This window comes from Trichosurus vulpecula, chromosome 8 (assembly GCF_011100635.1).
Source record: "Trichosurus vulpecula isolate mTriVul1 chromosome 8, mTriVul1.pri, whole genome shotgun sequence".
NCBI lineage: Eukaryota > Metazoa > Chordata > Mammalia > Diprotodontia > Phalangeridae > Trichosurus > Trichosurus vulpecula.
In genome coordinates, this window is record NC_050580.1 from 237,174,251 (window position 1) to 237,186,670 (window position 12,420).

Here is a 12,420-nt window from a genome sequence, read left to right on the forward strand (position 1 = left end):
GGTTAGGGGCATGGCATCCCCACAATCTGGAAAATCCATGTAAAAATTTTTGGCCTTTCCTTCATACAGAGAAATCTGAATTATTATGGTATTAAAAGATAAAATATGTTGATAGTATACAATACTGCACATATATTTTATGCATTTCTAAGTTTCTTAACCTTTTCTATGTCATCTGCTAGCCTTTGTGGCTTCTGCAAAACTCCAAAAAAATTCCTGTTTGATTTTTTATGCTGACTGCCATATAGAAACCGCCATGGGGAAAGTAGCAAAGTGGAAGGGATAATTGTAGATTAACGGTTCCTTCTCATTGAAGATCATCTGGCAAAGGCAGGTGAATGCTTTTCTGGCATGTTACACTGGTGAACATTTTCTGGGTATAGGTTGGACTCTGTGGCCGGGGAAGTCCCTCCAAATCTGACATTCTATGATTCTGTGATGTATCACCTGAGCTAAGACAAAGAAATTGAGGCTCGGAGAGGCTAACTGACATCACTATGGTCACAGAGTTGTTTGGAAGCAGAGGCAAGATTTGAACCCAGGTCTTCCTGACTCCAAATCCAATGCTCTATGTCACTCCATCATGCTGCCTCTCACTACATGCTTCAGAGGTTGCAGTGAGGATGAGATGAGACAGGGTATATGAAAATGCTTTTTAACTGCACAGAGCATGCCAGCTGTTTCTGTCACTCCCTGAGTTCATTCTCACGAGGGCTTGGGGATTGGGATTCAGGAAGAGTTTTTAGCTCTATATTTCATGAGACCCAGCCAGTCTTACAGGGAGTCAAGAAGGTGTACCTTGTTCATTTCAGTCACTCTGTAGTTGAACCAGAAATAAAACACAGTACTCTACCAAAGAATGCCTATACTTGTCTGTGGCTGTCTAAGATGTTTGCCTCCAGGTATTCGCCTGTAGAAAGGCATTTGAAGTTAGCACAAAGGGGAATGATAAGAAATAAAGGTATGCTTGAGAATAACCATAGCAGGAGCTGGTTTTCTATTTTCTTTTAGGCAAGGAATGACAGATGTCCCCTCCATCCCCATTTCCCCTACCTCTGCCCAATATTAATTAGAGCATACTCTATACAGAGCACTAGGGCAATACAAAGTTTCCTTAAGACATTGTCCTTGTCTTCATGGAGCTTATGAGATTTAATTAGTTAGATAAGGGGGGAGGGGCAGTGTTTAAAAGCACTTAACCTGGGGATAGGAAGAAAAAGCAAAAACAGACCTTGCCTTCAGGAAGCTTACATTCTAACAGGGATTTGAGGGGAAAATGTGCATGAATCAGGAAATACAACATAAATACAGAGTAGCTGGAAGGTAACCTTAGAATAGACAGCACTAGCTTCTGGGTGGGACCAGGAACAGTCTTCTGATGGAGGTGGTGCCTGAGTTAAATCTTCATACTGTAGGATAAATATGGTGGAAGGTAGTAAAATTTAGTACAGAGTAAGGTCTGAATGAGAATATTCCATGGAACTGTGGCATTGGAATTGCATTTAAAAGGATAGATAGGAATTCAGCAAAGTTGAGAGAAGGCATTTCAGGCACCAACAGTACAATCAAATGCAAAGAGACTGAGAATCACAGGGTCTGTTTGCTTGGCTGATAGTCATTCAGATTGTTTGAAGTATAGATTGACTGGGGGAGGGGGGAGTTATATGCAATAAAGCTAGAAAAGTTAGTGTGTCTGAGATTATGGAGATTGTGGATGCCATGCAAAGAAAGGTAAACTTTATTCTGTGGACAAAAAGATGAAAATTTTTGAGCAAAGTAGTGATATAATCATATCTATATAAAAATGAAGTTAGTCTGTATGAAGGATGGATTGGAGGGAGGGAGTATAGGTGGGAAGGCCTGTTGTGAGACTGCTGCAATTGCCCAAGAGGATAGAAATAAAGGCCTGATGGTGGCAGGTCATTGGCAGTGGAAACTTAGTGTAGGGGGAAAAAAGGGAAAGATGTAATGGAAGTGGATTTGCAGCAGTGGAAAGATCATCGGACCTGAGTTTTGATCTTGATACTTCGAAGCTGGACAGCCACGGGTAAGTCATTTAACTTCTCTGGGCCTCAATTTCCTGATGAGTAAAATGAGAGGCTTAGACTAGATGACCCAAAAAGCTGGCTCTAAGTTCTATGATCCTATGATCTCTCTCTCTCTCTTGAATAAAGTATAGTGCGAAGATCTCTGGATTTGTTATTAGATGACTTTATTTTTAATCTTAGCCCTACTACCTATTACCTGTGTGACTTTAGGCCAGTCCCTTAACCTCTACAAGCTACAGCTTTCTCATCTGTACCACCATCTGTACTCAACTTGTTGTTCAGTTCTTCCAATCCTGTCTGACTCTTTGGAAAATTCATTTTGGGTTTGTTTTAGCAAAGATACTGGAGTGGTTTGCCATTCCCTTCTCCAGCTCATTTTACAAGTGAGGAAATTGAGACAAACAAGGTTAAATAATTTGCCCAGAGTCACACAGCTGGTAATTGTCTGAGGTCAGATTTGAACTCAGGTCCTCCTGACTCCAAGCCCTATGCTCTAGGTGCTGCACCACCCAGCTGCCCTTCTGGCTCCAAATGGCCTATAAATTACCCTCCAGTTCTAGATTTTTTTATTTATGATCCTAAACCTAAATTTCCATCTCCATGAGGACAGGACCTATATCGTCTTCTTGGTAGTATCACACTGATATGTTTTTGCCTTGCATGTAATAATTCAATAAATATTTGAGAAAGAAGAAACTTTTTCTTTTAAGTCTAAAGTCCCTAGTAGTTTTTACTAGGCGGTTTGCTTTCATGGATATAAAAAATTCATTCAGCATGACTTTGTTTAGACAATCTAGGTGTATAAGCTGTTGCTGCTACCAGAAAGCCCCATGCCATTCTCCAGTGAGGAGAATTGTTTTTATTCTGAAGGTTTTGCATGTTTTGACCAAGGATATGTAGATCAGAAGCTGAGACTATGTAACAGGCCATTGAGACCCCTCAATCAAATCCTGTAGCCTGCTGGCAAGGAAAATAAAAAGTAGCTGGGTTTTTGTTTTTAGTGTCTTTATCTCATTTGATCATCCTAATAATCCGGTGGGGCAGCTAAGTGGCACAGTGAATAGAATCCCAGGTCTGGAGTCAGGAAGACCTCAATTCAAATCTGACCTGAGACACTTAGTAGAAGTATAACCCCAGGCAAGTCACTTAACCCCGTTGACCTCAGTTTCCTCATCTGTAAAAAGAACTAGAGAAGGAAATGGTAAATCACTCCAGTATCTTTGCCAAGAAAACCCCAAATGGAGTCATGAAGAATTGGATATTACTGAAACAACTAAAAAAACAAATAATCCTATGAGGTAGGTGCTTTAACTTGCAGAGTGGGGAGAGTGTGGAGTGAGGGGACTGACATTCTATATGAGCGGCCTTAGGGTCCTAAGAAGTAGAGTCACACAGCCAGTAAACGTCAGAGGCAAGACTTAAATCTGGGTGTTCCTCAGTCCAAGGCAGGCTGTGGTGCTACTGTTAAGCCAATTTATTGATGAAGAAACTGTGCCTTGGTAAGGTTAAGTGAGTTGCCTAGGGTCACTTGGCTGAATATCTGTGAAAGAATTCAAACCCATATCTTTGTGACTCCATGTCTAGCTCTCTGTTATTCCATGGTGCCTCTAGATGGGTAGGTGCATATACTTAGAAAAGAAAAAACTGCATTCCTGTTTGTGTATCACACATATATATACTTGAAATCCTGCATATGTACCCACAAGTCTGTGTTTCCTCAGCAAGGAAGAATTTACTGAGGTTTACGAAGGTAAGGGGGAGGTGGAAAGTTCCCTGGGAGTTTAGACATTTACAAAGCATGGAAATACGTTCACTTTACTGGGCATTCCATTTCTTGAGTCCAAACAAGTTTTAATTTACCTGGCAAAACTTCATGTCTCTGCAAAATAAGTGTAGGATCATAGATTTAGAGTTGAAAGGTCATATGCAGATGTTTAACCTCTTCATTGCACAGAAGACACAGCTGAAGCCTTCAGAGGTTGAACGACTTGGGAGAAGATTAAAATTGATCCTGTACCGTTTTCTTATTGTTCCTATTTACAATGAATTGATGTTGTATCGCAACTGCCTTTGTTCTGTAGGCGTAAGTCATGGTTCTTTGTCTCTGAACTTAGTTCAGACTTCAGCTGGCCTGTGATGGGTTAAGTTTAAAAATCCAGTTCTCCCACTCAAGGAATTTTGCTAACCTTGGGGAATGTGTGAGACAGCAAGGCAGTTTTGGCCTGATACCTTTAATCCACCAAGCTATCCTTCAAAGATGCCTGATTTGCTGTCCTAAAGTCCGGGCCACTGTCTCACACCTGGACTCAAACAAAAAGCACTTTTTAGTCTCATGAGTCGAGAAGGGGAGGACTTTGCTAGCCTCCATTATCGAACTTCCAACCAATCATATTGTTCCGTGCACCTCAGCTTTGTAACTGGTCACATTGCCATTAATTCTATGATGTCTTCTACTCTGTTCTATTCTTCATTCTGTATTCCCCAAACCCTATAGAAGGGGAACTGTGTTTCAACAATCCGGCTAGCAGCTGTTGTGTCAGTGAAAGACCAACACAAGCCCAACAACAAGAAGACTGCCGGCACACTGCAAAAGCACAGGTTCTTTTGATCTGCTTTAGTAAGGAAAGCAACATTAGGGGACTGACAAGCTTACTTTAATTCAGCATACAAATATCACTCACTTAGTTCAGGGGAAAAAACCAGCACCCTGAACTTCAGAGCAAAACACAAACAAAGTACAAACATTGACAGACAGACCTTGTCTGATTCAAATCCCAATACGTAGTTACCAGAGTTTAACAAAGTCCCAGTATCTGGGTTTACAAGCTGGAGGGCTCTTAGCTACAGTTGCCCAGAGTCTCCACATCATCATGCGCCACCAAGAGTGAGAGCCCCAAACAAATTACAAACATTGACAGACGGACCAAATACAGATTCATAGTTACCAACATCTAGGTTCAGCCCGGGAGCTCATAACGTGGGCTGGCCCAGAGTCACTCATGCCACCACTGCTGTGGGTAAGAGCTCCAAAGAACAGAAAGCCAACCACTGGTTTTATATGTTTTTCAGGGTCAGGTGTGAGTCACACATGCGACTCACCCACGTAACCTAGAATCAGCACAAAGAGGCCACTTAAACCCATGTGGTCTAAAAGCATCTGCTGTCCCAGACATGTCACTCAAACTCATGTGTAAACTGGGCCCTCCCTCAAGGCAAGGAGGCACCAAGGATGCCCAAATCTAATCAAGGAAACAAAGGCCAAACTCTTCAAGGGCACTTACTTGAACTGAGTGCTAAGATCCCATTTTGCTTACCAACACAAACTGTCCTTTTGCTTGGGATCTTTGGCATTAAGAGAGGTGAACTATTGACTCACTTATTGACAGGTACCATGCCCCTGCTAATAAATGTTATCTTGTGTGAAGATCTGCCTCAGTTTACCCTTTTGTTAAAATTCAATTATGACACTTGTTTAAGGTCACTCAGGCAGTAAGTGGCCAAGGTGGGATAATTGTCCCATCGATACTTCCCATATTTTATGCCAGGAACCTAGGGGAGGATTTTCCCTTTATTCCCTACAGCTGGTATATATTTCTCTTTCCATTTTTTCCGATATTTCTTCTTTAGTACTATCATTTCACCTAAAACTTTGAATGGCTATACCCTTTATTTTCCCCTTGTCCCTCCCCACCCCCCCCATGTTTATTATCCATACTATGTTATTTATACCTATCATTTTTGGCTTGCTCACACTTCTTTCCTTGTATTGTTAAACTTACCTAGGGAGATACCAAGGAAACACACTGAAAGCTTAACATGATAAGGAATAGAAATGTCACAAATTAGAAGGTGATAGGAATCAAAAAGGTGGAATAGATAAGAAAGACCATAGGAAATCAGAGGACAGTTAGAATGTAGGCTCCTTGAGAACAAGAAATCTAACTTGACTTTCAGTAATCTCCATAGTACCTGATATAGGACCTTGTTAAGTACATAGTATATGCTTAAAATATTTGTCGACCAATTGCAGAACTACCAAGAAGACTCTCCGATGAAGTAGCATGTAAATTACGTTACTGATTTCCTTAGTGCAAGATTAGTATAGTTGCTGCAAAGAGTGAATAGTTCAGTGTGTCCACCTTCTTGGGCCCAGTATACTACATAGGCCATTTTGTATTCAGCTACAATTCTTGACTGAAGGTATCCAGAAGTAAAAAGGGAAGTCTGAGCAACAAAAAGTTTTGCTAACAGTCCTACATCCTTTAGAGGCCAGAGGTTAAACTTGCATTTCACAAGGAATGAATGGCTCATGGAACTGGTAATGGGATGTAAAGCTGTTCACCTCTGGGTTGGCAATTTGAATCCTGGCCAAGTGGAGAAATAGGGTGGACTCAATGTATTGGTAATGGAACATTGAGTCTTTCACCTTCGGGTCAACAGATCAAATTCAGCACTGTTCACTAGGGCCTGTCTACCATTATTGTGATATCGGAAACTATACGACTATTGGAAACAAACTAATGACCCTAGCCCAGTTGTTAAGAGAGAGGATATTGATGCATTTATCAAATCACCATCCAAAAACAGATCATTTCAGCCCAAAGTGAACATGAAGCAAATGGATCACAGAGAGAGGATTTCCGGCAATCCTTAGTGGTACTTCTTGGCCGGCGAAGGACAATATGCATTCATGCTAGGTCATTTAACAAGACATTGACTGAGGACTTAAGACTGCAACAGGCAGTCTTGACTACAGAAAAAGAGAAAAGAAGTACAAGACTGCCCCTACCCTCAACATACTTAATTTCCAATCAGAGAGATATAGCAAGTACATAAGAAAAACCTCAAGAATAGGGTCACAAAAACCTATCATCTCAGTCTAATTAATACATTAAATTTTTGTTAATGTTTTGCTAAAATTATAGACTTTTACAGATCCCCCCCACTCCCTGAGAAATCTCATGTAACAAAGAAAAACAAGTAAATTAGGTAAAATTGAAAATACAGTGAGCTCATCTGAAAGTTCATGAAATATCCTACATTTGTAGTACTCCATTTCTCTATTTTAATTTTTTTTAAATGAACTTATCTATTTTCTCACTTTCCTACTTCCAATGCCATTGGGGAAAAAAAGTAGAAAAATGAATTCTTGTGCAAATATGCATAGTCAAACAAAGCAAATACCCTCATTGGCCATACATAAAAAATATGATTATTTTGTGCCCTAAATCTATCACTTTGTGTCAGAAGATGGATAATATGCTTTATCATTGGTCCTCTGCAATCATGGATAGCCACTGTATTAAGCAGAGTTCTTACATCTTTCAAAAGTTGTTTGTCTTTATGGTGCTATTCCTATTGTATTACTTGTTCTCCTGCTTCTGCTGATTTCATTCTTCATCAGTTCATAAAATTTGTCTTTAAAATTATTCATTTTTATAATACTGATGTTAGAGTATAAATTCTTCCTTTGGTTCTGCCCATTTTGTTCTTAGCAGTTTATACAAGCTTCAAAATTGCTTTTACAATGCTGATATTATTTAAAATCTGACTTCACTTATTTCCCTCTGTATCAGTGCATATGTCTTTCCATGTGGCTTTAAAACCATCTAGTATTCCATGGCATTCCATATGTCACAATTTATTCAACGATTTCTTCAATAGATGGACATCTCTTTAGTTTCCAGTGTTTTTTTCTCCCCTCCAAAATAAAGAGAGTGCAATTTCTAGAACAAAGGAGATGTAATAATCCCAGTTTACTTTGAATTCTCATGTCCAGTTCTGGATGCTACATGCTTTTGTTCTTCAGTCATATCTGACTCTTTATGACCTCATCTGGGGTTTTCTTAGCAAAGATATGAGAGTGGTTTGCTCTTTCCCTCCAGCTCACTTTACAAATGAGTTAACTGAGGCAAATAAGGTTAAGTGACTTGCCCAGGGTCACACAGCTAGAAAGTGTCTGAAGCTCCATTTGTACTCAGGAAGATGAGTCTTCCTGACTTCATGCCCAGCACGCTATCCACTATGCCACCTAGCTGCTTGATAGAAAATGTATTAATAAACTAGAAAGTGTCCAAAGGAGGATGATCAGGATTATAAGGGATTTCAAAGCCATGCAATATGAGTATGTTTATCTTGGAGAAGAAAAAAAAGAACTAGGAGATACAACATAACATGGAGGAAAGCACCCTGGATTTCAATTCAAAGGATTTGGGTTTATATCTAGCTCTGTGACTTTGTACCTTTGCAAATCCTGGACAACTTGCTTCCCCTTCTTAGGCCTCTGATTGGCATAGATGATGTGTAAGATCTTTTTAAGGGCCTTAGTCCACGATACCTTGATGTGGAAGGGTGATATGATGTCTGACTTCAAGAATCAGAAGAGTTGTCATAAGGAAGAGACATGAGATTTGTTCTAGTTGGCTCCTGAAGGCAAAAATTAGGACCAAGGGTTAGAAGTTACACAGGGATGTGTTTTAACCTAATCTAAATCAAAACTTCCTGATAATTAGAACTAATGAAATAGAAAAATGGAATTGACTGCCTTAGCAGGCAGTGAGTTCTCTATGATCAAAGACTTTTAAGCAAAATGGATGCAAAACAGTCACGGAGGTTGTCTCCAAATTGCCTCAGGAGGTTGTAGAGGGAATTCATCCCTTAGTTAGGACTGGATGAGATGAGATCTGTGGCTCCCTCCACTCTGGAGGCAGCATGGTACAACAAAGAGAACATTGATGGTGGAGTCACAGGACCTTAGCTTTTGACACATTTGTGACCTTGGTTAAGTAGTTTTATCCATAAGATGAGGAGGCTGGACTTACACTGTCCCTTCCAATTCCAGATCTATAACCTCTAAAATTTTCATGCAGAATAAAGTAGAACAATTTAAATTATTGTCAAAGGGATGCTGGAGGGAGAGTGAAGTATGATGGCAATGGTTTTCAAGGAAGGCTTCCTGAAAGAACTAGATGAAGAAAGTTTTAATTATCCCTCCCCTCTCCCAGCCCCCATACATTTTTGGACCTCAGCTTTCAAACTACATTAGGTAATTTGATTTTAATTTGCACTGGGATGGCCCAAGGTGGTCATGTCAGTTCTGGTATAATCTCAGAATCTCTGATCTGGTATTTCATCATCCCCTACCTAGAAGAGCTAGGGATATGCTCATGAGAGCTGATTGTTAAATTTTCATTGTGAACACTTACACTTCTGAAATTGGCAAATGAGAGATTGATTTATTGATCTTACTGTTGTCGTCATCGAGACTTGAGAGAAATAGAATAAATACTAATATGCAGATTAAACTTAACAAATATGCTACATGCAATTTTGGAAGAGCCCATTGTTAAGCATTTGTCAGCACACCACTAGAAGATACTTCCCCTACCTCCCACTCAGTAAATGTTTATTTTTAGAATTACCCTAGAGTTTTAGGCAGGATTTACAGTTTCCTTGCAATCTGTTTCAGCTTGAAACCCATATATTATTTGGGGGGCTAGGTCAGAGAATAGGTCAGCTGAATATTTGGATATTACCCCAAGGGGCATCCATATTCTCAGGGCAGGCAGAACTATAATACAATAGTTCCCTTTCCAGCCAATTTATTTAAATAAATAAGAAAAGTGGAAAAACTTAAATGCACTGCTTTTTCCTCTGGTAGTTTTGGAGACCATGGTTTTTGAGGTTTTCTTTAGCCTACAAACAGTTGTTCATTTCTCTAGCACCCTATCCCTCAGCTTTTTTGTTCCCTTTTCTTCTCTCAGTTTAAGAATGGAAGAATAAACCTACCCTCAAAACCTCAAATCAGAACAATTAAAATTCTTTGTGCCCTTTAACTACCACATTTGTTGTTCAGTCGTTTTCAGTTGTGCCTGACTCTACGTGACCCCATTTGGGGTTTTTTTTGGTGAAGATACTGGAATGATTTGTCATTTCCTTCTCCAGCTTATTTTACAGATAAGGAAACTGAGGCTAACTGGGTTAAGTGACTTGCCCAGGGTCATACTGCTACTAAGTGTGTGAAGCCAGATTTGAACTCAGGAAGATGAGTCTTTCAGGCCCAGCGCTCTATCCACCGTGTAACCGAACTGCCAAATTACAACAGAAATATCATAATTCGATCACTCAAGCAATCAACATTCTTTAATCTCCCTGCTGTGTTCCAAGCTCTGTGCTAGTAGCACCTGATGCCTACATATGCCTGTGTATATATTTTGAATGCTACATATAGAGAGACAGACAGATAAATAGACACAGACAGACAGAGAAAGAGAACTGTGGTCTACAAAGTGCTTAAGACGCAAACCACACCACCCGGGAAAGGTGACACCAGAGTGATTTGAGGCCTCTCCAACACCTGTATGAACAACATAGGCGGTAAATGTTGGCAGTGACACAAAGCTTGCTGTGTGTGTAAGCTCCTGAATATAAAAGCAGAGGGGAAAACAGCTTTCAAATATCCTATCAAAGAAGTACATGGATTTGGAAGGGAGAAGCATTCTATTTGTGCTAAAGTGGCAAGTATATTTCAAAAGGTTTTGTATCCCCATTAGATCACTGTGCCTGGCAAGGTTTTCTCAGATTTCTTTGTTTTTGGTCATCTTTACCAATCTGATCCAGGAGTACATGAAAAGAACTTTGCATTCCTCTGCTTATGTGGCCAGATGGTGAATACCCCAGCACCATTAGCCAACAAAAGGGATGAAAGCCAGTAGGCCTGCCATCCTGCTGTGCTTTTCTAATGGATAAATTTCTCTTGTTGGGGTGGGGGGTTCTATTTAAACTATTATAGTGAGTTGGGGTAATGCGGAATTATTCCCTTGAGTCAAAAAGAAAAATCGTCAAGGTTTCAATCAGTAAAACAAACCCTGATAGGAGAGAATGTTACAATTGCAATATCCAACATAAAAGAATATTCATAAAATATCATGGGCATGATACGCCAAGCTGCAACACTATCTCACCACACACAGGCACACACACGCACACACACACACACACACACACACTGGAAGCCATGAGCAAGGCATTTACAGCTGAAATATAGAGTTGGCTGGCCATTTTGTTTAAGATAGCAAGCATTAGAAAAATGAGACTCCATCTTAGCCTGTTCATATCAAGATGTTGACAAAATAGCATCCCCTAGCAGGTATACCCAGAGAGCTCTAGTTAACCACCATTCGTCGTAGCTGCTGTATTTGTTTGTAGAGGCAGTTGAAGGCCCAGACTGACCTGAGAGAATCATAGGCCTGCCATGCCCTTTGTAGTCCTGGTGGAAGAATGAAGGGACTTGGTTTTTAGGTGCCATCACCCCTTGACTTGCGTATCTTTGCTCCCACAGGAGGACATCTCTAGTGGTCCTGATCTATATTTTGCCATTGGACCCAGATAGCTACAGAGGAGAAAGTGAGGCTGGTGACTTTGCACAGCTTTGCCTCACTTAAATGCAATTCACTTGCAAGTCATGGCATCACCTTCCTGATGTCATGGTCTTCTCTGAGAACAACAGAGAAACAACGTTTGCTCCCACAGAACCATGTGCATTTTTTGGAAGGAGAAACTTCAAGCTATTAGCATTTTAATGACTCTCCAGCCTATGAGCCAAAAGGAACACATGGTACTGAGCAGGGGGAGAAAAGAAGTTGCTAAAATGCTGAAGAAGAGAACATGGAATATATGTTGGAGAGTGGAGGGATAAGGAGTAGAAGGAATGATAATGAGTCAGCAATGAATTTTATTCATTGTCCTTCATCCTGAGTCATTTCCTTGCTCTTTCTAAGGACAAAAGTATTCAAGGAGAAAACAAAAAAGGTGAAAACTGACCAACTAGGATACTATTTTCTCTCTCTGTTATCCTGTTCATTTGCTATATTTGTAAGTCATGTGATCCATCTGGGTGTCATTTCTCTGCTTCTCTTTCTGACTCCCTCCTACTGGCCATCCTCTTCTCTTCTCTCTCCCCTCTTGGAAGAAAGAAAAATAGAATTCCCCCTATTTCATGTCAAACTATGCCAGTGATGCGTTTCTTTCAGCATCAAGCAAGCAGATGTAGCTTTATGTTTTATAAGCTGAAAACATTCTAGTACTTAGGCTTTCATTTATTCTTTTTGGGGGGACAGGATCTGGCTTTTGGTAGACGTAGTTAAAGCAAAATTATCATGATTATTGTGGCTAATGCTAACCATGAACATTTCTTAATTAGACAGCCTCGATTCTTTAAAGTCTGTGATGTGCTCAGGTTTGATTTCCTTCCCCACTTAAGTGTTTTCTTAAGTAGAAATCGCCATCCTTCTTACAGGTGGCAGGTACCAGTAATCACTGTGACCTCCTTGAAGCACAGGCCTTGGAGACCATGCGGTTGTTGTCCTTTTTA

General features: G+C 40.2%; 1 protein-coding gene across 1 annotated transcript in view; it reads left to right on the forward strand.

The window, feature by feature from the left end:
* The first annotated feature begins 3,978 nt into the window (after positions 1–3,978).
* The window catches only part of LOC118829886 (neurexin-3-beta-like), a 63,966-nt gene continuing 55,524 nt past the window's right edge, over positions 3,979–12,420 (forward strand). The window contains exon 1 of the mRNA XM_036736724.1: positions 3,979–4,131. Coding sequence (XP_036592619.1) covers positions 3,979–4,131 — 153 coding nt within the window. The remainder of the gene's footprint in view (positions 4,132–12,420) is intronic.